The sequence below is a fragment of the Passer domesticus genome, chromosome 6, assembly GCF_036417665.1.
Source record: "Passer domesticus isolate bPasDom1 chromosome 6, bPasDom1.hap1, whole genome shotgun sequence".
NCBI classification, from domain to species: domain Eukaryota; kingdom Metazoa; phylum Chordata; class Aves; order Passeriformes; family Passeridae; genus Passer; species Passer domesticus.
The window spans coordinates 6,814,701-6,841,802 of NC_087479.1; the positions used below are offsets into that span (position 1 = coordinate 6,814,701).

The 27,102-nt window shown below is 44.5% G+C and overlaps 1 protein-coding gene across 5 annotated transcripts in view; it reads left to right on the forward strand.

Annotated features, from left to right (window-relative positions):
* The window catches only part of SLC35F4 (solute carrier family 35 member F4), a 115,299-nt gene that overhangs the window by 59,514 nt on the left and 28,683 nt on the right, over positions 1–27,102 (forward strand). The window contains exon 1 of one of the 5 annotated variants that reach the window (XM_064423014.1): positions 20,171–20,477. The exons of 3 other annotated variants lie outside the window; for them this stretch is intronic. In XM_064423014.1, coding sequence (XP_064279084.1) covers positions 20,402–20,477 — 76 coding nt within the window. In that variant the 5' untranslated portion in view covers positions 20,171–20,401. Of the gene's footprint in view, positions 1–20,170; positions 20,478–27,102 lie in introns of those variants that run through there. One more of the 5 variants, XM_064423017.1, reaches the window with a different exon arrangement.

Consider the following 27,102-nt stretch of genomic DNA (forward strand, 5'->3'; position numbering starts at 1 on the left):
TGTCACACTGGTATCATCACCACTGAAAAATTTCATATCCCTAAAACACTCACTTACTTTGGGGTTTTGGCCACACATCCACACTCAGTGGGCTGAATTTATCTGTCACATAGTTTTGCTCAAGTCATCCCAGTAAATATTTCCCCAGGGCTGTCTCTCTGCCTTCAGCAAGGCTGGTCTAGGTGAGTTGTGGTTGTGTTGTTCCACGTTTTAGGTGCAGATCTAATATTTCTTACAAGTTCTGGCTCACACAATCTGTGTCTGTGATCAGCCTCAGAGCCAGACAACTTCCATGCAGTATTTTTAGTGGTTAAGTGACCAGTGAAAAACCCTAAATCTGGAAATAATTAAACTTCTACTTTAATTTTCAATGTCAGCTGAATACTCGAGGGAATTTCAACATGATGTATGAATAATTAACACTAGCAGTTTAAAGCAGCTTTCTTGCTAAGACTAAGCACTATGCAAAGGAAGTAAAATGAAAACACCCTTTAAAATTTCCTAAAGGGAAAAGGAAAGGTAAATAATCACTTAATCTCCTGAGACTCTGGTCAAGTCTGAAACTTCCATTTAAATTGCTCTGTCAATAGTTTAATATTTTAATTGCCACAAAATCATGGAATTCAGTTACAATTCCCAGAGCAAATTGTGGCTGTGTCCCTCTGCTTGTGCTCCTCATGTCCTTTCATGATTACATATTTTAAAGGCAGTGGCCCAACATGTTGCACGTGTGCCTAAAAAAATCTGGCTTAAAAGTGAAATCACAGTTTAAAAATTTCATTTAAAAGCTGAAAGTCATATTCAGCTTTCCTGGAGGAGGAGTGTTGTCCCATTCTAGTATTTTTCTGAGCATGCATCACTTGCTTCTGTTGTGCCATAGAGATGAAATAGATACACTGGAAGGGAGAGAGTTGGAGCTGGTGCTGCAGCTTTCCATCTTTGCCTCCTGAATTTGTATGATTCACGTCTTGATTTTGCTCTCACCAGAACTCCTACTTGTCTTCTGTGCTCGAGTTCCTTTTAAAGCAAAACAAAAAGCACAGTTCTGCATTAAGTACGTCACTAGGAGATTGTACTGCTGTGCATGCTGATGATCATAAAGAAAATACTGAACAGATTTACTCTAACTCTCTAAAGAAATTCACTTCCAGGCTGAATGCCAGCATGAGAAATATTGGCTTAAAAAGGAGCAGTTTTGGAAGGTGATAAAGCCCTGGAAATAGGATGAAATTTCCAAATGCTCCAGAGCTATAACAAACAGCTTGTGGTAATAAAGAGTTGGCAAGGATAATCCCTGTTTGAGAAGAGATTCTGGAGGATGGAGCAAAATAAAGTCACTTAATATCAGTTTAAAGTCTGGCCTTCTTAGTGAAGTCAGTTCTTCCATGGAGTCATAGAATAGTTTGTGTTCAAAGGGTCCTTAAACACCATCCCATTCCAAACCCCTGCCATGGGCAGGGACACCTTCCTCTAGACCAGGATGCTCCAAGGAGTTCCTGCTGCACGTTCCTTACCTGTGTGGCCAGGTGATTCAAAGAGCTTCATTGGAGGGTGACTCATGTCTGGTTAATATCCATCAGAGTCAGTCTGCTCAGTGAAGAACAGCTCCGCCTATAAATCTCTTTTCTTTCTGTTGCTGCCTTTCAACGACAACATAATTCCATTTAATACATTCTAACACTTGGTTAGTGCTCTAAACTGAGAAGAGATGGGCAAAAATGGATACAAATGCATCTTGGCAATGATTCACCTGGATCTGAAGAGGAATATTAGAAAGGGACAGTGTATGTGTGTGTGAAAAGCCTCACTGAAGGAGAGCCAGTGAAAATACACTGTTGTTGTGTAGCTGTGGTCAGGCAATCTGACAGCTTTGTGCTGCAAAAAAGCAGGATAATTAGCACTTTTCCCTTCAAATAAGGGTGTTTTGGGCGCCTTTGATTTCTCTCTCTCTCTGAATTTGTTCCTAGCTCTTAAAATATTGTTTTTAATTGCTCTTTTCTTTGGAATAATGAATAATTTAGGCTCATAACATTCAAGAAACACTATTCTCCCAGACTGGTTTCAAATGTACTTTGCAAACCCAAACCCAGCCACTTCATCAGGTGCTGAATTACAGCAATATGTCACTGCAGACTCTTCCTGTCTTCCTGCAAATATATCCAGATTCAAATATATCCAGTGTCTGCCCCAGAGCAAGCTGTGGGAAGCTGACTTCATCCCAGCTCCATTTGGCACTGCCTGGAGATGCTGATCCATGACCTTGTGATGTCTCAAGTTTTAGCTTTTATATTTCTCAGATTCTATATTTTTTTAGTGTGTATTTCTGAGCTTCATATTAGGGGTAGTAAGTTCTTTTCACAGAGCAGGGAGACAAAGCAATTCCTTCTCTAGCTGGGGACCAAGGACAAATGATCCAAATCTCAGGCCCAAGAGCACAAACAACGTGGATTGAGGAGAGAAAAACAAGCAGGATGGGACTGCATGAGCTAAAGCTGTAATGAAAAAATTAACTCAAATATACTAATAGACCAAAACTTATAAAAGTGAGAGACCTTGTGACTGGTCGTGCATTTTGTGACCATTTTGGTTCATCTTGAGTGCAGCCCTGGCTGGGCTCTTGTGCTGCCCAAGGTGGATCCATTGAGACCTCCTAACAAATCCCTGCTTTATTCTTTAACTCTGTGTAGTCTCTGTTCTAGGTCAGCCTTCACAAAGCTTCACCTGCAGCCTGGAGAGCACCTTGTGCAAGCAGGAGGCAAGAAAAACAGAAGAGTGCAGCTAAGAGGCACTGCAGGTTTCCAGGGAATTTGTGGTGCAGGAGGGGTGTTTGTGCTCTGAGGTGAGGTGTCCAGGTGCACAGAAGAGCCAGCCCGAGTGACACAAGAGGGAGCTATGGACTCTGCTGAGATGCTGCAGGGTTACCCCAGGCATGGAAACCCATGTGGATGGGCAGGAGAAGGAACCTGGGATCACAGGAGCCTCTGGAGAGGCAGACCAGGAATCTGCTGTGCTTGCACTTCCAGGGTGGTTTTGCTACTGGTTAACCCTCAGGGATCTGCAGAGGAAGTTGGAAGTGAAAACATCTTCCCCAGAGAATACAGATTAAAAATAATAGATGGTTAACACCAGGACTTGATGATTTAGAGGTTTTTTTTTTCCAAACTAAATGATTCTGTGGTTGTTCCTGAGTCTGATGCCATTGTGGAGATAATAGTTAGATGAATCATTAGGAATTACACCTGTTATTCTAGTGTTGAGCTTCACTGCTTATTCCTTCTTGTTTATTTTGAGTTACACCTGGCTGTAATTCCATGTCATAAATAGACAATCCTTTAAATTTTGCATTATGTGAATCTCTGTAAGCATCATCTCCATCAGCAGAGCTTCCTGGAGGCTTCAGATCAGCTGCTGGGTGAGTCCAGGGCTATCACCAGTGCTTGGAACTCTGCAGATATCCAGTTTCCATATTCCCTGTCTCAGCCTCATTTTCTGGATAATAGCATTGCTCACATTATCAGGTGGTCTGGAGCTCTGCATCCTTTAACCATTGGTCCATTCCCTGCTCTGTATGTTTGACTGTGCTTCTTCTCCAATATCCAGTGTATTTTCACTTGAACAAAATTGCTGCTTTCCCTCCCCCTCTCTTCTTTAAAGCTTTTTTAAACACCTCTTGCATTTTTGTCCTCATTCTTGCCTTTCACCCCAGTTCCTGGGTGGATACTACGTGCTATACTTGATACAGTCTGAGCTATAAATAAGAAGCAGTTTGTTGGAAAGTAAAATTAGCAGGCCAGATTTTCAAGCACGCTTCTAAATCTGTGCCCAGGCACCTCAGAGTGTGCCTGTCCTCGTTTCCTGAGGTGCTGGATCCTGTTGGTATCCTTGATTTCAGTGGGGATTGGTGATGCTCAGGACTCCTGGAAATCAGGTCACTTTCATATTTGGGTCCTGGGCATGGATGGAAGAGCCTGATTTCCACAAGTGTCTTGTCAGTGGAGAGATCAAGGCATGGACAGGCTGGAAGTTTGTTCCAGGTCAGAGCCTTACGAAGCAGCAGAGTGAGGTGGGGGATTTGGGGAGGGAGGTTCCTGAATGTAAAGGGTGACATGAAATGCTCAATGGGTGACTGTGGAGTCACTTACGTACCTCTGGTGACAAATTGCAAGTTCTTGAATTCAAAAATCACAAAATCCATCATTTCACTTTGAAATGTGGTTATGGGCTGGAATTGTTACCCTGATCTGAACATTGCTGAGGGGAATCATCGGCAGATCTGCTGCAGGAATGTTCCTGGCGAGTTATGGCTGGAGGTAACCAAGAACTCTGTCTCCCAGTAATGCTCCTGAAGTGGTGCCAGCTCCATTCCCCTGCAGTCATTGCAGGTGTTGCTGTCCATGGGAGTACAGCAAGGATTCAGTCAGAAGCCTGAGATTTTTTAAAATAAGAATCTGGAATTTGGGCAAATGGAAAAACACAGCTGTGGGTGTATCGTGGTGGCTCCTGGGTTAGTCTTCAGCTCAAATCAAATTGTCCAGGTGAGTGTGTAGCACTGAGTTACCACACTAATGAGCACAACTAGAAATGCCCACAGAGAGAATTCCTGGTCTTTGATTTTTGACAAGCAATGAGATTATGCACATCAGAGCAGGGACAGTGCTGGTGTTTGTGTTTTAAGAGTGTGCAACACCTGGGCATTACCCCAGTGATTAAGCTGATTGAAATCACAATTTCCAGCCAGCACTGCACCAGTGCAAAGGGAAATACTTTAGAAGTGCAGATTTTCAGATGGATTGCTTCCTGTTCCAGGGAGCTGCTCCGTGCTGCAAAACAACCAAAATACAGCTGGACATGCTGGGGGAAGCAGCAGCTCTGTCATTTTCCTTCCTGGGGTGGGGGAATTCATGAATTCCATCTAAACCACTGCTGCTGGCCTAGCTGGGGACACAGGGAGCATGTTTTGAGCCCTCGGCACACGCTGTTGAGCACCAAAGGATGGATTGCTCAGCAGCTCTGCAGCCTGCCCTCACCTTCATGCTTCCAAGGCTGCTGAGCCAGGCAGGCATTGGGAAATGGGCCAGGAAACAATTAATCTGCTCTAGTTCAGGAATTTCTAGAAACACAGAAGGATGATTATCAAGGAGTGACCCTTGTGGCAACTTTACCCATGCTCTGGCAGCTCATGCAACAGAGCATCAGCAAGGGAGGTGATGGATTTGTTCTGCTGGAGTCTCCTTATGGGTTCATCTTGCTCTGGAAAAAGTTAGGAAAAATGGCTCTGCAAGTGGAAGGAGTGGCCAAATCTTACCAGAGTGCTGACATCACTTTTGTCTTTCAATCTGCTTTGTGCTTTAGGGAAAAGACCCCGTGTGTGGATTGCCTGGGAGCAGAATAAGAGGGAGTGCAGCTGGAGCTGGAAGGGAAGGAATGACAGAAGAGGGGCCAGTTTGATAGATGCTTGTTGACACTGTAAAGAGAAATACTTTCTTTACCTGCCACCACGAAAAATAGTTCTGGGCTTTTGACTGTGTTTTTGGCAGCTGTGCTTTTGTAATTAAATTGTGCCCCTGGTTAGGAAGGCACAGGTAGGGGATGATTAAAAGCCTCAGAGGATGTGGTTGCTGCATTTCTCTGTTTACAGCTGTGTAACCCAGGGCTCTGCTCTACAAAACCTGAACATACAGAGTATCATGCAGAAAGAGTATCCAAAACAGGTTTTTTTTTTGTTAGCTCAAGAGCCTCCAACTTCTCCTTCCAAGCCTCCTGTGTGCTCCTGTGCCAAGAGGAGTACTTGGCATCCTGTTCCTCTGCTCTGAGCTCTGCTGGAGGAAGAGCAGCTGCCTCAGTCTGCATTTCCCAAGCCCTCTCCCAACACAGCTTTTCCCTCTTTGGGAAGAGTGTTTACACAGCTACTTTAAGCAAGCAGAGATTACAGAAAGAGGAGGTTAAAGCTGAATTTGGCTTATGGGGTTTCTGAAAGCTTCCTCTGTTGCCAGCCTCCTCCTGCTGCTCCTTCTGGGATCCTTCAGGGTGGATCTGGTCTGGTGAGGACCAGGAGTTCCTGAGCCTGGAACTCAGGAGCTTGTGCTCCTCTGGAAGGAATGAGGGCTGTGTTTCATGACCAGTTTCCAAGCTTAGTCCTTGATGCTAAAAGGCTGGGCTGAGCATGCTCAGCCATTTGTTCTTCTCCTGTTTTTCAGCTCCCCTCTTACCCCAACAAAGCCATCACAAGGTCTTTTGGGGATCAATTTCAGAACAACTTTCCTTTTCCCTATATCAGAGCCCAGCTCAGCACCACTCCTCAGCTCTGGGGTTACCTGATCCAGGCCGGGAAATCTCACACAGTTTAACAAGACCAAGTGCAAGATGCTGCACCTGGGTCAGAGCAATGCCCAGATTCTTCCATACTTTTATATATTGCTTTTGTCATCCAGGAGAATCATGTTAAACACCCCAGATCCCACAATGGAAAGGGCAGGGGACACGGGAACCCATGTAACAGAGAAAGGATTGGTGAAAGAACAAATGAAATTAAACCCTCTGCAATGTCCTTTTGCAGTAATTGGGTGAGGTAATGCTGAGTTGCTTCAAACCCCAGGAGAGGAGCTCTTCTGGAACAGGGTTCCTGGGAGCAGGGAAAACCATCCTGGGTGGCATATCATGGAGCACAACCAGCTCAAAATACCACTGGTGGGACAATCCCCGAGGGAAGAGCTGCTGTTCAAATGAGAGCATGGTGTGAGGGAGGTCAGCCAGCTCCACTTGTAATGGAGCAGAACAGGGTGACTTGGAGGTGCTCAGGGTAAGTCCACTGGGTACTCTGAATCATTAGAGCAGTATTTGTGCCCACTGAATACAGACCTGAGTTGCTGGGTGAGCTGCAAGCTGGGGAGGCTCAGGTGAGCATGACACATGGAGATCTGTTTTTTCCTTTTTCCTTTTTTTTTTCTTATTTCATGCTCTTGAAGTTTTGCTGGAGAGAATAAAAAGTGTGTTCAGTCTGACTGAGCCTGCCAGGAATTTGTACCAAGCTGCATTTGTACCAAGCTCCTGCAGAGAGAGGCCTACAGGCATTTTACGTGCATGGAAAAAACTAATGCAAGGTTCTCCTGCTGTGAAGACACATCTGTAGGAAGCAGAGGAGTCTGTGTGCTCTTCCAGGGCCTCTGCACCATGTTCCTGCATTCCCATTATCCCTGGGGTGCTGCTTCCTGACACAAGGGCATAGCCAGCTGGGGTTGGTTCCTTCTCCCATGTAACAAGTGGCAGGACCAGAGGAAATGGCCTCAGGTTGTGCCAAGGGATGTTTAGATTGGGTATCAGGAAAAAAGTCTTCACTAAAAGGGTGGTCAGAATTTGGAATGGGCTGCCCAGAGCAGCAGTGGAATCACCATCCCTGAAAATGTTCAAAACAGGTGAGCACAGTGGTTCTGGGTTAATGGTTGGACTCCATGAGAGTTCTTTTGCAACCTTAATGGCTTTATGATTCTGTTATTCTAGAATTAATCATGGTCCCCATATCCCCCAGAGAGCACTTACCCTTTTGTGCACTGGTGCAGAGAGCAGGAGGTGATGTTTATTCTGCAATTCTATCAAATGTTGTGCTCTGACCTGTTGCAAGGCTGGGGTAAAACATTGCCACGCAGTCATCAGGGGAAAGAAAAAAGGTCTTTGAAAACCCTGTCTTTTCACTGACATGGATTTCAGGTGCTGAAAGATTTTGGAAAAGAGGGGCAACCCCTCCTTAGGTGTTTAGAAATAAGAGCTGAGTGGGCAGCTCTGTCCCACAGGCTGTGGAAAGTTGTGTTTCCCCTGCGGAATCTCTCAGGGAATGTGTATTTGGCCTGCTCTGGCCAAATAATCTCTGATCATCCATGACAATCAAGTACTGAGAGCAGAGGAGCAGGGGATGTAAGGGAACACCTGGGTGTCACATTAATTGTTGGGGACTGATTCCTGATAGCACAGCTCGTTCCCTAACGAGAGATAGGCTTTTCAACAACTCCACAGAATCCTGCCACAGACTCTGATTTACCTCTGACAAGTTCAACCAGGGCCAGATCAATACTGTGCTCTGTGGCAGTAACTAGGCTTGATTTTAAGTACTGAGTAAGAATTTATTTCAGATTCAGGGTGGATTTTTAAACGGGTAGAGTGCACTGGCATTTCAAGGCTGTGGATGGCCGCTGGATCTTGCTGGTGCAGATCTCAGCTCCTGCAAAGCCTTGCAGGGGGAGCCAGTGAAAGCAGGGGTACATCACTCCCCCTGATGCCTCAGGTTTTAGCTTTTCTATTTTTCAGATTCTCTGCTGCTTTACTGTGTACTTCTGAGCTTCATATGAGGGGATGGTGAGCTCTGTGCACAGAGCAGGGAGACAAAACAATTCTTGCTCTAGCTGGGGACAAAGGACAAATGATCCAAATCTCAGCCCCAAGAGCAGAAACAACGTGGGCTGGAGAGAGAAAAACAGGAAGGATGGGACTGCAGGGGCTAAAGCTGGAATTGGACAATTAACTCCAATATGGTAATAGACCAAAACTTATAAAAGTGTGAGACCCTGTGACTGGTCGTGCATTTTGGGACCATTTTGGTTCATCTTGGGTGCAGCCCTGGCTGGGCTCTTGTGCTGCCCAAGGTGGATCCATTGAGGCCTCCTAATAAATCCCTGCTTTATTCTTGAGCTGTGTCCAGTCTCTGTTCTAGGTCAGCCTTCACAGGGCATCTCCCCTGGGAGCTGGGAGGCAGCAAGGAGCTCCTTACTGGGAGCAGTTTCACTTGGAGCCACCTTGTTTGGAAGCACCACTCAGTTCTGTGAGTGGCCTGAGGACCTGGGGAGACTTTTCATACAAATACTTCCCAAATCCACCAGGTAAATCTGGTCTGACCAGGCCTGCACTGTTGCTCTGGAGGTATCCTTGCTTCCCCAGCCCAGGGTGGGGATGGCTGTGGGCAGGGTGAGCTGTCCAAGTACCCCTGGAAGAGTTTTGTTGTGCATGGAGCTGCAAGTTCCTCTCTGGGAAAGAGACATTTCAGGTACCCATGAAACCACATTACTAAGAGGTGTAATCATCCTCAAGAAATACAGGATCTCTCCAGGAAAAGCCTGTTTCACTTTTATCACACATTTTCTGATATATATCACAGAATGGGTTGGAATTAACTTTTTAAGATCATCCAATTCCAAATCCCTGCCATGGGCAGGGACGCCTTCTACTATCCCAGGTTGCTCCAAGCCCCATCCAGCCTGGCCTTGGACACTTCCAGGGATCCAGGGGCAGCCACAGCTCCTTTGGTTAACCTGTGCCAGGGCCTCGCCCTCCTCACAGGGAGGAATTTCTTCTTAAAATCCAGTTTAAGTGTCCCCTCTTCACTCAGCTTGTTGTGTATGTTTGGAACAGAGTCCACGTCCCTCTCTCACGCTGGCAAACCATCACCAGTCATGAGGCAATGTCTGAGTCCTGTCTGCTCCCATCACAGTCCCACAGGACAATCCAGACACCTGGGTAATTGACCCAGGGAGAGTATGAGGAGCCAGACTAATTATGGTGAATACTCAGCTTCAACATTTTCTTTGTGTCACGACTGTTTAATCCTGCCTTAATCCCCTAATGCTGCTCAGTGACTTTTCTTGTGTTATCTTTATTGTCTTGCTAATAAGATGTTGCACGTAGCAGAGATTTACACTGAAAGGTATTAAGGAGGATTATGTGAAGATTAGACAAGAAACATTCACAATTGGTTGGAGATTTCTGAGTACCCAAATTTTTAATTTCTGTAGTGCAAGGATTTTACTGGTTTTTCCAATAATTCATAGAGAATTTCTCCTAGAAAACTCAAAAAGTTGCTACTGGTCAAAAGAATTCTCTTGTGCTGCAGCACTGGTTATGTTCAGGCTGCTACTGGCTATATTTTTCATCTGATTTTATTTTATTTTTTTTCCAAAAAGTGGACCCAAATTATGAGGGGCAAAAAAAAAAAAAAAGGGGGAATTAAACTCACATGGGATCTCTCTCTGCTGGACCAGGTACACGTGAGCATCCTCCCTGCTGATGAGTGCAGGTGGACTGTGACACTCAGATCACAGATTTCAGAGGGCTCTGTGGGTGCTGGAAAATATTTTGTGCTGAGCCTTTATAACCATAATTATTTAACCTCCAACTCCAAGGCCTGGCTGTGGAGTAGGAGTGCTGATGTCTTGCAGCTGAGATTTTGGGCTGTTATTTCACCATGAGTGAATTGATGTAGCTGGAATTTTGCAGGAGCAAAGGCACCTTTCAATTAGATCAGCACTTAAAGTGGAAAATTAAAACACTTTTAAATAAAATAGCAGAAACCAAGGGGAGGTAGATTTTATGTTTAACTCTCAAGAGCTACTGAAAATTAATCTTACTTTAGGGTCTTAAACAGAACCAGCCACTGAATCAGGATTTGGTCACTTTTCCTTCAAAAGCTACAACTGTGTGTGATCAGTGTCAGGATGGGACACAGAGCTTGTGTCCTATCCTGTGAATCCCTGGTGCTCTCCCATAAGAGCCTTTCCCAGGACTTCACATTTCCCTCAGGAATATTCTGTAATTGAGTGTCTGGTGCTGGTGGGTGTGAGGCTGTTTTCACTTTCAGGTATCCATTCCTTCCAAAGAAGAGATACAAATAATGAATAATAAATGGTTCTTGCTGACAGCTTTTCTAACATTTCCTTAGCAGTGGTCTTACATTCCCTGTTCTGCAGAGATTGGAAAACACCACCTGCAGTGATTTGAATGCAGTGGTAGGATGCTTCTCTGGGAATTCTACAGAACATTCTACTTCTGACACCCATTCTGAGCTCTCAGCAGGCTCCCTTCACCCTAGTTTTCCTTGTCAGCCCAGCTAATAATAGCTGGTGTTTATTATTAGCACCTCTTTGTTATTAGCTCAGTGAATAGAGGTTGAGTCACAGAGTCACTGAGTGATTTAGGTTGGAAAATACCTCCAGGATCCTCCAGTCCAGCTGCTCCCCCAACACTGCCAACCCACCACCAACCCATGTCCCCAAGTGCCACATCCACATGGCTTTGAAATCCCTCCAGGGATGGGGACTCCACCAATTCCCTGAGCAGCCTGTTGCCATGGCTGACTTATGGAAAATGCACCTGGTCTGAAAATCTTCCAGCACTGGTAATTTTCTGCCTGACATCATCTCATTTAGTGCTTCACTGTGCTCCTTGTGGAAGTTAACCTACTGTCCCACTGAACTTCCCATTAATGCAATTAAAGCCTCTTGGTCTTGGCCTTGTCTGCATGGACATGCCTAATGAATCCTTTCTTTTAGGCAGGAAAATGGATATGAGGATGGCTGGAACCAGATGATCTTTAAAGTCCCTTTCAACCCGAGCTGTTCTCTGATTTTTTGTCTCCCCTCTGTCTTGTTGAAGTTGTTTGACCCCACACAGAGATGTGTTTGGGTTTTTTTTAAACACTTCTGATTGCTCTCATCCATTTTTACATCTTTGCTGAAGCTTCACGTCTGGCTTCAAAAGCTCTGGGAATTCTGCCCCCAGCCTTTAAATCAGAAGGGCTGGGAAATGTAACACAGCACCACTAACATGGCAACAAACTTTATCTTATGTTGTAATTTTCCCTGAGAATTATTTATATTTCTTAATCAAAGGAAGTTTTTGATGCTGTCTGGAGTGGTAGGGGTTGCAGAGTTGGATGATGCAAGTTCCCATCCCTACCACAGAACCTGCCTAGACAGGAACATGCTGGTGGCTAAATTTTGGGACTGGCCAGCCGTGGGTTTCTAGCTTACTATGCAATTCTGATTTATGGCATTGAAAGAAGCCCTAAGCCATCTCATTAACTGCTGGCTACCCAAAACACAGCAAATATGAGGAGTGATTTACTGCCACACTGACATGCTCTACAGTCACAATGACAAGCACAAAATGGAAGTTTTCTCAACTCAAATGCTCTCTTGTGGTAAAGAAGAGGCACTTCATAATTGCAGAACCAGAAAATGGAGACAGCTTATTTCACTCCTGGCAGCTTTGTTAATAAAACATTGGGAAGGCAAATAATTACCTGACATGCAATTACATCCAAGCTGTTTTCCTTGGGAAAAAAAAAAAACACAATAGAAGTGTTGGGCGTCTGATTTTATTATCCTGTCTGGAAAGGCTGTATTGGATATTTGGAATGGATACTCGATTTATGCTTTGTTATTGAGCAAACTGAGTGCTGGTTGTCTGCTTGGGCTGTGTTTTACTGCCAGGGAGTTTCAGAGTGGTCAGGGTGAAGTAGGAACCTTTCTCCTAAACTCTTAAACATGGAAAGAGTTTGAAATGCAGGTTGGGGAATGCCTGGATTTTGAGTTTTCCAGAAGCTCGTGGCCTTGCCATGTTGCCAGCACTGCTTCTCAAATGATCAGGTCACAGAACCAGAGAATGGATTAGATTGGGAGGGATCTTAAGGTCACCTAAATGCTCCCACCTCCAGCAGGAGGGGTGGGTTGTAGGGAGTCTGGTGAGCTCTGCTTTCTCACACGAGCTCTGTGCATGCTCCAGGTGAGATTTCTGTGTGTTCCCCATGAGCTCCTTGCTCTTCACCATGCCTGGCTGTGGGTAAAGCCCCATAGCTGAAGTTCATGATGGGGTACTAAACACATTTTGTCTTGGTGTTTCAGGATTAGGATCCATCCAGCCTGGCAGAGGCTCTGAGGCCAGTAACAGTGTGTGCATAAAGTTCCTCTTGAAGGAAGAATTTCCTTTTTGGTTTTTCAATGAGCAATTTTCCTTTCCTTCTGATTCTTCTGTAAATATGAATGAGTTTCTAATGCTGGAGGTAACTTTTTAATACTTTTGTCAACCTGAAATTACAGAATCACAGAATGGTTTGGGTTGGAAGGGACATTAAAGCTCACCTCATTCCAACCCCCTGCCATGGGCTGGGACACCTTGCACTATCTCACGTTGCTTGGGGTCCATCCATATTTTTTTCTTACTTTTTTTTTTTCCTTCTTTGATGCAAAATATTGAAGATGCATCAAAGTTGATACATTTGCTGTTTCCATGAAACACTGCATGACTTTTATTAAAATTGAGGAATTGCTCTCCATGTCCACAATTAATATTTTTTCATTCCATCTTTAATTGCATTAAGAGTTTAATATTTCTTGCTGTATGATATTTTCATATTCCAGCAGAATAAAAATCCTAAGAAGCTGCTTTTCCAGCTCTGGAGACATCATCATGTACTTCCTCATCCTTGTGGGTGGGTGGTTTATGTTTCAAAATTTGAGTGATTAAGGAAAACCTGAGGTTTATTTTAATTGAAAATTTAATCCTTGTGCTTCCCAGGGACACCCTGGTAGTCAGGTCTATAAAATCACTTAGTAAACAAAAATCTTCCCAAAAGCACTGTAGCAGAAGATGTACAAGTCAGCTGAGTGCTTGTGGAGGGAGGGGATGGGGAAATCTTCAGATATTTTTGGGTTTCAGGTCCATGTTCTTAGGCCCAGAGGCAGAGGGGAAGGAGCTGGACAAAGCAGGGTCGAGGTGGGACTTCCATTAGGCTGAGACACCAACATGTGATGTGGTTGATGCAGTTGAAGATGACTCTGCTCGTTGCAGAGGGCTGAATTAAATGAGATTTAAAGGTCCTTCCCAGCCCAAACCATTCTGTGACAGAGGACCTGCTTTAGGATTTTAGCTTTTATATTTTTCAAATTCTGTACTGCATTACTCTAAACTCCACATGAAGTGTTAGTTAACTGTCTTCACATTTTGGTCCGACAAAACAATCCCTCTAGGCCTGAAATCCAAGGATACCCTCCAGCTTCAGACCCCAAAAGTGTAAATAAAAGTGAATTTGGGGCAGAAGCAAACTGGGGGTGTATGACTTCATTACCTGAAGCTGTAATTGGAAGATTAACCCCTGGTATGTAAACAGACCAAACTTAAAATTGTCTGAAAAACTTTGTGACTGTTGTGCAGCTTGGGTGTAGCCCCTCAGAGGCTTTGACTGCCCAAGATTGAAGGCCTTTAATAAATGCCTACTCTTATTCTCTTAATCTTGTCTCGCCTCCTTTCTAGGTAGCCACTCCAAGGCATCAGTAGCCAAGAGACCACTGCCTGTGGGTGGTTGTTGGAATCCAAAATGCAGGGAATTCCCAGAACTTTGGGCCTGTAAGCCAAAGCTCAGAATTAAACACAGGATTTGATCTGAGACCTTGGAAGAGGTCTTAGACTTAGGTGCTTCCAGACTTAGGTGCTAGAAGTGAGAATGTGGATTTATAGTTTAAAGCAGAGACACATTAAGTGGAGGAAAGTTTAGAGTTTTCAAGTTTAAGATATAGGAAAAATAAAAGCAATTACACAGATAAAGCATTTAGAATGCAGCAGTGTGGGTTTTTGTGTCATAACAGGATTGGCTAAGAAAGCTTCCACTGTAGCATCAATCCATAAAACAAAATATTTAAGGATTGGGTCAAAGACATAAATATCCTTGTTGGGGCAGTGTTTTATTGGTGAATAAATCCTTAAGAGGTCTTGTAACTTGTGACCTTCTGAGCTGTGCAGTGAAGATGTGAGCAGAACTCTCCCTTCCTGCCTGTGTAGAAGATAAGAAAATAAACAGTATTATCTAAAAACTTAGAGGTCCTGTCTCTAACTCATTCAAAATTCCTTCAGAAATCCCCAGAGGTGGTCTGAGTGTTTTGGACTGGTTTCAGTGGTGTGGGAGCTGCTGTCCTGCAGCCCCCCTGCACATCTTCACATTGTCATCTTGGAGTGGATGTTTAGCTGGTGCTGTTTATCTTATTTCCAGGACTTGCCTGCTAGGGGAGGCTAAAAATAGATCACATTGTGTTTTTCTGTTACAAAATCAGGGTATTAAAGAGTGAGTTCTTGGGCTGATTCACTGAAAATAGCAACTCATGTTAATGTCAACCAGAGATCAGTGTACAAACATGCAACCCCCAAGGGCATTAAAATTGTTTCAGGTTTAGTAGGTATTTCTTGCAGTCATTAGGTGAGCTTTTAGAGAGTTACTCTACTTCTTGGCATTTGCAAAATACAGGAGATTCTGGTCAAAGTCCAGCTTTTGCCTCAGTGAAGAAAACATATGGACTGTGGAGTGCCTTCAATGTGAACATTCTCAATTAAATCACCCTTATGAGGGGTCACTTTTGGATCTGATTTAGCATCTTTGGTGACATGGACAGTGGGATTGAGGGCCAAGGTGTGAGCAGCCCTGCCCACCCCATGTGATTGTGGTGGGCCTGGAGGACTCTCCCCTGCCTGGCAATCAAATGCTTTGCTGATATTCTCAATGCTGAGCAGAGATATCCAAGAGTTTTTAAGCCAGTGAGAGTTCAGATGGAGTAAGGACTTCAGAATTTGAGTCTTTAAAATCCATATGACATGACTGGGCACAGCAGTGAGGTGAAAGGTTCTTTTCTCTGCAAGCCTTGGAAGTTGTTTTGGATTGAGTTGTTCAGGTAGCATTTGCTGCATGTTTCTGATTTTGTTAGAAGCAAGTAAAAGTTCAAACTGGACATAAAAATTCCTTTGTAGGATACATCTGTTTTGATCTCAGTTTGACTGTTTGTCTCTTCTGCCTCTTGCGTCTAATTTGTATTCCAGTGGGATGAAATGAACTTGATAATGGCTTTTTAGCTTGTCATCTGAAAACACAGGCTCAGCCTGGAAGAGCCAGTGAAAGTCATGTTTATGAGAGTCTTTCAGTCTAGTGATTGGGAATGGATTGACCTGCTGGCTGCAGGGACATATGCAAAGTGGATTTTAGATGGATCGTGTAGCTAGTGATGTTCAAAACTAGCAAACAGCACAGTTTTGGATCCGAGCACTGTTCTAAAATCAGTTAAAGTCAAAGAAACACTTTTATGTCTTTATCAGGCATTCCCACACTGTGCTTCCCGTTGGGAGCATCTGCCCTATCCAGGGTATCTAAAAGCCATATGAGCAGGTGGGAGCAAGTCAGGGGAAGAAGTGAGTGCCTCCAGAGTTACTAATACCAGGTTGTAATACACCTGTAAGAGAGGTGAGTTGTCTCCTAATGTTAGCACTCTCTCACCACTCACTTTATAAAGATGTTGGTGTGGCCGGTTCAAACTTTGTCATCCCAAGTCCAATGAGATGGATCCCATTATCAACGTGGAAATTAATTGTTCCATGTACCTATGCATCTGTTTTCCTTCAGCTGTGATGATCTGCCCTCCTTGGGCGTGTGACACCACACCTCTCATCCTCTCTGGATCAGAAAAACCTGTGATTGCCTGCACTTCAACTCCAGCTGTGATTGCAGCTTCAGTGAGAAGAGTAAATAACTTTTACTTGTGCAGTAGGTCCCTGAAATATGTATGAGTAAGCAGTGCCAGCAGAGCTGGGGTAAGCCAAGGAGCAGAGTGTGTTTTGATAGCATCAGCCCCTCTGTGCTGGGAGCGTGCAAGGCTTGTTAGTGGATGTGATTCAGCACTCCCCAGTCCTGACTCTGCTGCCAGGGCTGGTTTGCTGTCTGGTTAGTGAGTCAGCAAGCTTGCAGCTTCACCCTGCCCTCGTCTGGATGAATATTTACTGAGCCCAGGGACTCAGAGTGCTGCAGGGAGGGTGGGGAGAAGCAAACGGGGACTGGCATGAGGAATGTGTGCTGAGACACGCTGTGGTGGGTTCAGTGTTGGCCAATTCGCGCCTTATTCACTGATTTCCTTTCCTGGTAATGCTGGTGCTGGTCTGTCTCCAGAGCTTTGGTGAGTGCCCCATCAGTTTTTTGCTTTAACTGGGAGCAGGTGTGGAGGGTGCAAGCCTGCAGCCTGGGTTATCGTTCACACAGTGTAGTTACACTGCTGTGATTGTGATTCACACTGCAGGCTTCCTTGACAAACAGGGGCTCCTGAGGGAGAATAATTGGATATGTAGATTGATGATAGAATAATTTAGATTGGAAAACACTTCTGAGATCATTGAGTCCAACCATTCCCCCAGTACTGCCAAGCTCATCACTAACCCATGTCCCCAGGTGTCAGAGCCACACATCTTTCAAATCCTTCCAGGGATGGGGACTCAATCATTGTCCTGGGCAGCCTGGTCCAGGGCTTGACATGAAGAAATCTTCCTAATATCCAATCTAAACTTCCCCTGGCTTAACTTGAGGTCATCTCCTCTTGTCCTGTCCCTGTTCCCTGGGAACAAAGCCCAACCTCCCCTGGCTGTCCCCTCCTGTCAGGAAATGGTGCAGAGCCAGAAGGTCCCCCTGAGCCTCCTTTTCTCCAGACTGTTCCCCCCCAGCTCCTTCAGCTGCTCCTCCTCAACTTGTACTCCAGAGCCTGTTATTATTTATTGGTTATTATGAGGAGCATCACCCTGAGAACAAGAAAACTTAAAACATTTTCCAGGCTGAAAGCACAGAACTTGAACTAAACAGCAACATATGAAGAGCTGTTGTATAGGTACCTGGAAACTTAGTTTAGTCTTGAATTTTGGAGGGAAACCCCCATATTTTCCCACTCTGGTGCCTTGCATGAACTCGAGGTGAGTAAGGTGGCACAGGCCTGCGGATTTTACATGGACTTGTAGTCTTTCAGTAGTTACTTGGAGTAACTGTTTTGCCATCCTGGTAAGTCAATCACCACATTGCACTTGTGGATGGATTGAAGAGAGGGACAGAGCTTCCTCCTGTCTCTTCCACTCCATATTATTTTGCTCTTTTTTTTCAGCACACATAGAGCAGAGATAGAAAGCACAGAGAAGGAGCAGAAATGCAGGAGCAGAAATGGATGGCCAAAGCTCACTCTTGTGTAGCCAGAGAAGCTGATGCTTATCAAACTGTAATCGTTGATGGAAGTTCTAAGTACCAATTCCACATAGTTTTAAGCAGTTTTGTTTCTTCTTCATTTCTTGTGTAACTGTTTTAGGAAGCAGAGATGGCTGGGGGGAAGATCTGAAAGATTGCTTTGAAGATTCAAATTTGGCTTCTGACTTAGTGTTGAAACAATGGCTGATTCTCCTTTGAATAAAAAAAAGGCAGCAACTCTTAGATTCAGTCACGTTCTGTTGTTAGTGCTGAAATTGTCTGGAAGAAATGTCTGGAATTGCCTGACATTGTCTCATGCGTTTCATCCTCACCATTGTTAAGGTTCATTAATGATTCCATTATAAACCCCTATTTGCAGAAATGGTTTTCTAAAAGCAATCTCTGTGTTATATTATTATGTTGTTTATGTTCTATAAATGCTCAAGGACTAGACATGTATTAATAGGGAGCCTTGTGATTGTGGAGCCAGCAATTACTTGACTGGTGATTACTCTATCACAAACTCTGCTGACTCTCAGCACTTCGGACAGGAGAATAAAATTCCTTCTGCAAATTGGGAAGATAATTTCCTTTGGAATAGTGGTTGTTTCACTGAGCTGGAAATCCTCTGAATGCAGATAAGCAGTAAAAGCCAGTTAGCTCAAGGCAGTGCAGTTGATACTCTGGAATAGACTGTCATGGTGGAGAGCCTTGTGAGTCACCAGGGATGTAATGAAGATGCTAAAGGAGATCTCCAAGCCTTTCAGGACAGGATGTGCTGGGTGGAAAACCAGGCAGCTTTAACCATTTCTCTTCCCTGTTTTCCTTCCATGATGTGTCCCACTGGGTGGGATGGCTGTGGGAGTGGGATGAGGTGCTTTGTTCCTCCTTTCCCTAGGGTTAATCACTGTCTCTTCCCTGCTGTGTCACTGTGCCCCAGGAGAAAAGTGAGGCCACTCAGTCCCCAAAGAGGGACAAGAGAGCAGCCTCACAGGAGTGTGCAGGGCAAGACCAAGTGATCATGTCCTGGTGGGTTGTTCCAAGGGCCCAAGAATCCCCTCCTACCCCTCTGGGTACAGTGGAGTCACAGGCTGCCTCTTCCGTGAGGATGCCACAGGACAGTTCTCCCCATGTGCCATCCTCTGCTGTGGCTGCATCCAGAGGACGATCCAGCTGGGGCTCTGCTTCCTTCCCTTTCTTCCCTGAGGGTTAGGGAGGGGACCAGTCCTTGCACACACACGCCAATCACAACACGTTGTTGTGTAAATCCTGTGAGATTCCAGCACCGTGCTTGAGGAAGCCCAAGATGGAGAATTCTAAACCAGCTGTTCTTCATCCTTTTCAAACCACTTTGGTCTTCCCTAGAGCCAGTGGCTTCTCCCTTTTTGGTGGGATAGTGGGGAAAGGAGGACCAAGCCCTGGGCCAAGAATCTCCACTCTCAGCTGCTGTCAAAAGCACAAGGACTGTAGATGAAAGGTCTATACTAGTGCCCTTAAAAATTCAGCAACTTTGCCAGCAGATTCTGGGAGAGCTAAGCTGCCTTTCTGGTCATTCCCTTTTTATTTCCCATTGTTCCTATAGCAAACACCTTGAATGTAAATGATAAAGGTTTCTCCCTACGAATTCTTGGATAAGACTTGACAGTTGATCTCTTGGTGAAGAGCTCTGGAGCCAGGGCTCTTTAGAGGTGTCAGTAACCACTTCCTGGCAAAGGAAGCTCCCGGCACAGTGCTGGTTGCACAAGGGGATGAGACCTTCTGAGAGTTCCAGAAGTTGTGTGGGTTGACACCGGTTCGCTCAGTGAAACTTTTCCATTGCTCCAAGTGAACAACTTCCAAAAATATTAATAGTAGTAATAAGGAAGTAGAAGAGAGAGAAGATGTCAGGGAAAGAGGGACAAAACATGTCCTGGCTGTCTCAAGGGAAGTGAGGAAGAAATGTAGACCAGACATAGCCTATATATATATATATATATATATATATATATATATATATATATATATTTCTGTATCTGTCTTGGTTGTGACAATTTTTGTAGGGTGTTATAAGAGCCTCCTGCAATACCACTGCTTTATTATCAGACACAGACCTGGATGTCACCTGTTCCTTTGCCCAAGGCATTCCTGATTTAGCAGCTCTATAGGAGTCCCATTATTCAAAGTTTACTTAAAATAATAACTATAATCATCCTTATATTGTCACAGTGTAAGGAACCAGAAAATTGCATTGCATAATTCCCTCGCAGTTGTCTGAGAAATCGCCCGTCTGCGTTGCCAGCACGGCGCAGAGATTTGATGTGAAATCCCAATTTCCTGCAAAGGGGCTGCCACGGTTTCAAGTCCGCGAGGCACCGCCGCCGATATATTTATATTTTATCTGCCGCGCTCCACAATTGAATGAAAGAGAAGTGTTGGCAGAGGTCAAGCATTGTTTGAACGTGTTGCAAATGGTTTCCCAGGGAAACAGCAAATCGGTACTCGTAGGCTCCTGCAGCATCTCCAGAACAACATCCAGCCACCAGCCATAGCCCCGTGTTTGCTGTAGTACTCGGGACCAAGGGCGATGCAGAGTGAGCCAGAGTGAGCACCTGAGCAGGAGAGCAATTCCAGAGGATGAAGAAACATTCGGCAAGAGTGGCACCGCTACCATCTTACAATGTTTCTGAATTAAATTTGCCTGTGCCAGACGGTAAATGCCTTTTTTTTCCCCCCTGTAAATCTCATCCTAGGCAGGAGTTCACTCTGCATGCTTCTCCTGCTCTGTTCCGTGCAGTGTAACAGGAATGTTGTGTGTGTGTTTGTGTGTGTGTGTAATTTTAAAGTAATGCTCAGATAGCGTTTTTTGCACTTTAATATCATCTGGGATAAGTGGCAGTTAAATTTCTGTTGCTTGGGTTCAACTGCTGTGTGAATGATTCCTGGTGAAGAAACTGATGATAAAGTTGTTGTACTTCAATTCTGTCTTTTAAAATTATGTGAATTTATGTCTATGTAATGTTATTGGCTTTTCTGGAGTATTTTACGGTGGTGCTCTAGATTTATTAGTTTTCCTGTGAAGACAGAGGCACCAACTTTTTTTGTGCTTGCTTTCCCTCAGCTCAGTATAGCAGTTGTCCCCTTAATCTGCTTTTTCCCCCTCATTTTCAGAAGTGTCAGCTCTTAAGCAATTCTTTAATACAGAAAAAACACAAAATAGAAATTGGAAATTCTCTTTTATGCTCTTTATCAGACATGAGAACCTTGTTCCTTAAAGAGTGCCCATCAACTTCACATCACGCCTCAGAGTCACTGGGAATGTGGTGATGTTGTCCAGTCAGTGTGTTGAAAATTTACAATAGGTGTACATGCTGTATAAATCAGAGGTCAAAAGGAAAGCTTTCTTAAAAACATTCCTGATGTTCAGGTTTGAGTTTTTGACTTAATTGTCTGTAGAAATCTCATGGTTTAACTGCACCATTTGAGTTTATAATCCTCAGTGTCAGATGTTCTGAAGAGCTGCGTGGTACTTCCCCAACTTGCTTGTTGTGCCAGAAATGAGCTGTTTTCCCACCAGGTGTGTGTGGTGAGGACACTGGAGCTGTAAAACTGCAAGGTGCGTGTGCTGTCTCTGTTTTGAGCCAACCAGCAATGAAAATGTAATTCTTTTTTGTGAGTTGAATTCATCCAGGAGCAAAACAGAGCAAGAGCCGCGGTCCAGCGCTGGTCAGCAGAGCGTGACCTGCAGTTCTTCGATCTACCTGGCTCGGGCTGCCTTCCCTTACAAACAGGGCTGGGGTTTGATAGACCAGGCAGTAGTTTGTGTTGTTTTTCTCAGAAATGTGCGTGTGATATTTAGAATTCTGCAGGCTTGGTGGTTACCTAGTGTTTCTTCCTTGAGGGGAAAATGCCTCAAGGAAAGTTGGAGGAGCCGAGTGCTTATTGCTGGTGCACAGCAGCAGGCTTTAGGATGTGTGATATTGTGATTCATACCCTCACCTGCTTTTTTAGGAGCAGTGTTACGGCCAGGTGAGCTGGTGAAATGGGGTGATTTGTTGCTCTTTATTTCCTGAGGGCTCAGACCAGGCTAGTGTCACGCCTGGTGGGGAATGCAGAGCATTAAAGGTTGTCCCTGCCTCACAGGGCTCCAAGACAAGCTGTGGTTGCCTTCAGCTTCAGCAGTCCAGGTGCCTCTGTTGGACCAGGCTGCAACTGCAGTGCCAAAACTGCACTGCCTGGTTCCTGAGGGAGGGAAAATCCAGTCTTCATAGGAAGAAAGGGCAGTAGACTGGAAATGACTACATGACAGCACTTGTCATATCCAACAGGCTGCAAATGGAAAGGCTGTTGCTCAGGATGGACCTGGCCAAGCTGAATTAATACTGAACCCATACATTAAATGTCTGTGCAGCCAGTTTTTACAGATCAGCAAGGATTTTAGCATGAATTCCCAAAGAATCCTAATGGGATAGGGCAGCCAGCATCCCAAAAGCACTGCATCTGTCCCCCCCTTTATTTCCCAAGAATGGTGGGGGGCACATGGAAGAGATTCCAGAGCAGCTTGGGCTGTGGGGCTGTGTGCTGGGAGGAGAGCAGGGGAGCAGTGTGCTCTGGCTGGGCAGTTTTCACACAGTTCAGCTTCGTGGCTCCCTGGATCCCTCCTGATAAAACCACAGAACTGCTAACTCCTGGAGAGTGAAATCCAGGCAAAAATACTCTTTTGGTAGGGAAGGAACACTCGGTGCTTGGAGATAAGAGGTCAGAAGTGCTGCTCATGTGGAGGGAAATGGAGCAGAGAGCTGCCCAGGGCGGTGGGACGCGGGTGAGTGGGAGGATGTGAGATGTGTGCCAAGCTGGCACCACAGGCACCAAATCCTTTTGAGAACATGTCTGCACCTCAGCCTGGCCAGCCCCAGCCAGCATCAGCCAGGTGTGTGGCATGGACACTGCCTGGAGGAGACCTATCCCAAAAATGCCATCATGGAAAGGCAGGGATGAGACCTGTCAGAGCTATTACCTCAAGGGCAGTGGAGAAAACAGATGGAAGTATCTCCTGGGATTGCAAAATGCAGCAATACAGTGATAAATCCCTGCTTTTGCCCCAGCTGCTTACCTGGAAAATGTTCTTTTCCAGGCTCTAATGCTCTAAGGCAGGCAAGGAAATTGAAACATGTGCTCAGTGCACTGCAGTGCTGCCATGGCCCGAGTCTGAGACTCAGACTCATCCACATCCATCTAAATGTAAGCCTTGGTAAGTACTGAGAGATCTGGGAGAGCCGGGCACCTGCAGCAGGTGATTCACCTCCCAGATTGGTATCTGAGGGAGCTGGGATGAATCACTCCCTGGAGGCACCCAGCAGAGGCAACAGTTTGTGTAGGAAATAAATACAGCCCCAAATCCAAAGCGTTGCTGGGCTGTCCATCAGTGTCACAGCTGCTTTTTTGGGTCTTGGGACATCCATGAGCCACCCTGGATTTATTGCAGTGTTTCTTGAAAGTAGAAGCTGTATTGTGATTATTTATTAATGAGGTACATATGAGTGATATCTGGACTGTGGTGGGTGTAAATTCCTTTCACAACAACTTCACACCAAAGCAGCCTTGTGGCTTTCATTGAAGCTGCTCTTGAGTTACAGCAGTGAAGGTAAAAGTAGGAGTTTAACTGGGAGTGTCTGTTTATTTTTGGAAATGTCACCAAATTCTACCAATGACAAGATTAATTTTCAGAGGATTTTTTAAAAATAGATTGTTAACCTTTTGGTTTGGAGTAGAGTGTATAAATTGAAAAATTATTAGAAGCACATCTGATATAATTCATCACAAAATTTATAGCAGAAGGGTTTTATATGGGATGGTGTGCAGCTTTGAGTCAAATTATTTGTGTTTATCTTGCTCAGTCAGTGCTGGAGTGGTGGGAAGATGGTCTGATCCTGAGATTGGCTTGAATTAATGCTGGATCAGGTATATCTGGGGGGAGAAAAAAAGTCTTGTAGTCTGATGCAGCAAAGGATATCCCTTTGAATGTGTGAGTCCCCAAGGTCTCACCCAGAAGTTGTCACTGAGATGGCCTCAGAGGAGTGTTTATGTAAGCAAAAACTTAAAGTCCTGGAAGGAGACAAAGGGTCTTAAGTTCTGGTGTTGTTCCCCTCTTTGCCTGGGAGAAGTTCTGTGCTGAAGGAGGAGATATCCATCCCCTCCCCAGGGGAGGTCAGTGTGTTCTGCCATGGTTAATTCTGAGATTTCAACACAGCATTTGTTTTTCAATGTTTTTCATTGTTTATCAATGTTTTTTTGTCCAAATTCAGAATTCAGTCCAAAACATTCCACTCCAAATAGGTATTCTAAATATTTTTTGTAGGTCATTGCGTATTGTAGAAGTTTTGATTTCAACATATAAAAATCATTCTTCATTTGCAGCACTCCCTTCTACCTTCCTTCAAACTCTAAGTATGCTGTCATGCCCAGTAACTTTCAAATATGAGTGGCCACTGTGTTTCAAAATGCATATTCCAGCTGCCAGTTCCATACAGATGTTCTCAAATAAGCCTCTATCCCAGGATCTGCTCTGACACTCTCACACTGGTGCTGGTGTATTGTTTTTGGTGTCAAATCAATGAAATTCCTTGTCCATGCTTTAAAAAAGGCAGTGATACGTTTGTTCGAATTAGGCTAAAATGAGAAAAATTTTCCATGTTTTTAACTATATTTTCAATAAAATGTAGATGGAACAAAGATTTGAACAGGAATTTGGGGTTTTTCTAGTAATTGGTTTTATGTTTTGAGGAAAGGCCTTGATGCAGAGCAATAGAAACAGGAGCCAATTACTTCAGAAAAAGAGAATTTGAGAAGTCCTCTAGAGTGGCCTATGGGCTCCAGGGCTTTGGAAAAGGCAGTCCACAGCTTGCCTACAGCCTGCAGCATGTTCACATCCTTCCTGCTAAGGTATTTTTCCTGTTTTTATTGTTTTCTAATAGCTGCAGGTATTGCATACCGGGGTTATTTGCAGCCTGGATCCACTTGGTGCTGCTGTCCTTGGTCAGGGGCTTTAGGACACAGCACTGGGTGCAGACCATGCACAGCACACTGGCTGGTTGGCACAAGAGCTTCCACCTCAGGGCAGGTTCTTCAGCGTAAGAACACGTGGCTGATGTGGAGAAAAATGCATTTAGAGGCTTGCATTTAGCAGGGGTGCATGTAAAGGCATCAAATTTGGAGCAATTAATTGGAAGCCCCATCTCAGAGATGAGCTGTCGACTGTGGGGGTCTGGGAGTTTGTGAGGAGATGCCTTTGTACAACTTATTTAGCTATTTCCTATTTATAAATATTTCCCACTTATATTTCCCACTTATAAAAGCCAAGGAGATGCAGGTCTGGGTGGGATTTTTTTGTCTGTCTAACTTGGATTCCCTCCCCTTACAAATAGGCTGGAACTGCTCCTCTGGAAGGGTTATGAGGTGCAAGGATGTAGAGTGGCACTTTCCTTGATCAGGCACTAAGTGAAGTACAGGATGTGGAATTTAAGTTCTCTTTGTTAATTTTATTGCAAGGATGGGAGGACACGTGGGAGTTGTTGAGATTCCTGGTTGTAAGCAAAGTTGCTGTCTGCTGATCTGGAGTGAGGGCTGTGTACAGACACTGAAGAGATAATTGGCAGAGATTGCTGATGGATGTCACTAGTAAACCACAACAAAAATATCTTCTTTTTCTGCTTTCTGTTCTTGACAATAGTTAATCATAGTACAAGAAAAATGCTGTACGCCATCACTGAGTCATTTGTTTTTCATTGTAATCTGAAAATCTTTTCCCCTAGGATAAAAAAAACCAACCAAAAACCAAAAACCCTGTAACCTTCTCATCCCCTTCAAACATGAAAACTTCCAGAACAAGCAAATAATAAATGAACAAGGCATCACTCTGAACAGACATCTGTGTGTTACTAATACACAGAGACCATTGCAGTGTTTAAATGGAGAACATTATCTCCAAATGCCTGAGACATGCTGAAAGGAATTTCCTTCACTGAACAAGAAATGCTTATTCCTCAAACCTATGTAACATGCTGCCAGCAAAGCATGTGTGCTTGTTTTCTTGATTTTGCTTGGCTTTAGTAAAATTTAATCATGACTTCACATTCCTGGTCAAATTGCTGCTTCTGAACACATTAAAAGTTGGGGAATTTGTCAGTGTGTGTTCCCAGACCACTGGGCTGGTTTTACTGGTGTGCTGGGGTTTACACCAGTGCAGTGGAGTGCATAATTTGATTTTAAAGGCAGTGGCTGGTATAGAATAAGCTATGGACCTAAGTCACTGAGGATTGATGGTGTTGCATACCCTGCTACCAGCTGTGTGCTAACAGTAGCAAACAATCCAATTAAAGCTGTGGCTAATCCAACCTAATGAGGTTTTGTTGTAAAATAGGCAGAAGCAGCTCTCTTCACCTCTCCCAACAGCAGCACCACTCAACACCTTTTCCATGTGCATCCAATATTTCCCTGGCTGCAAAACTCATGTCATCTTCTCCTTGTTGTGCTTCAGTGAGAGCAGAATTTCACTGGGAGAGCTTCCTGCCCTGCCCTGCTCCAGGGGAGCTTGTGCACGGGCTGTGGGAGCACTGGACCATCACTGGGGTGGGTGCTGCTCCTGCAGGGACCACTGCAGGGTAAGAGGAATGTTGGCAATTCTTTCTCCAGGGCCCAGTTCAGCAGGAGCATTCAAGTGACGTGTTTTCCACACCACAGCAGACCCACTCCTGCCTCCATCCATCTGTCAAAGCTCAGCAATGCTTTCTGAGCCATCCTTTTGTCAGCACAGAGACAATGAGAAATCAGGAGCTGAGATTTTGAGGACACAGTAAAATAAGACTATTTTAATACTGAATGAGTAAAAGGAAGATTGTAGGTGCCTTGAGTGGCCTTTTGGCAAAGCTGCTCTCTCTCCTGACTGTAGTGGTAGCCAGAGGTGACGAGTGCTCTGCAGGGCTTTGGGAATATAACACCCAGAAATTGTTCAGCTCATTTCCATCACCTATTTAACCATCAATTTCATTGTGTAATCAAATAAAGAGAATGTGTTTTGGCACATCCCATCAAGCCAGATGTTCCTGTCTCTAAATGAGCCAGCACTTTGTGTCAGTAATCCAGTGTTGTGAATGCACAGATGGCTTTTGGAAGGGAATTCAGTTACCTGTTTGAGAGGTTCTAAATTTCCATCAGGGCAGTTGGATTGAAAAGAAAAGAAAAGGACACAATCAATCCTAAGATGATCTGGCCATAGAATTTAGGTCCAAGACTGCATTTCAGTGTTGCATTGATTATTTCATTGGCAGTCTATTTGGTGC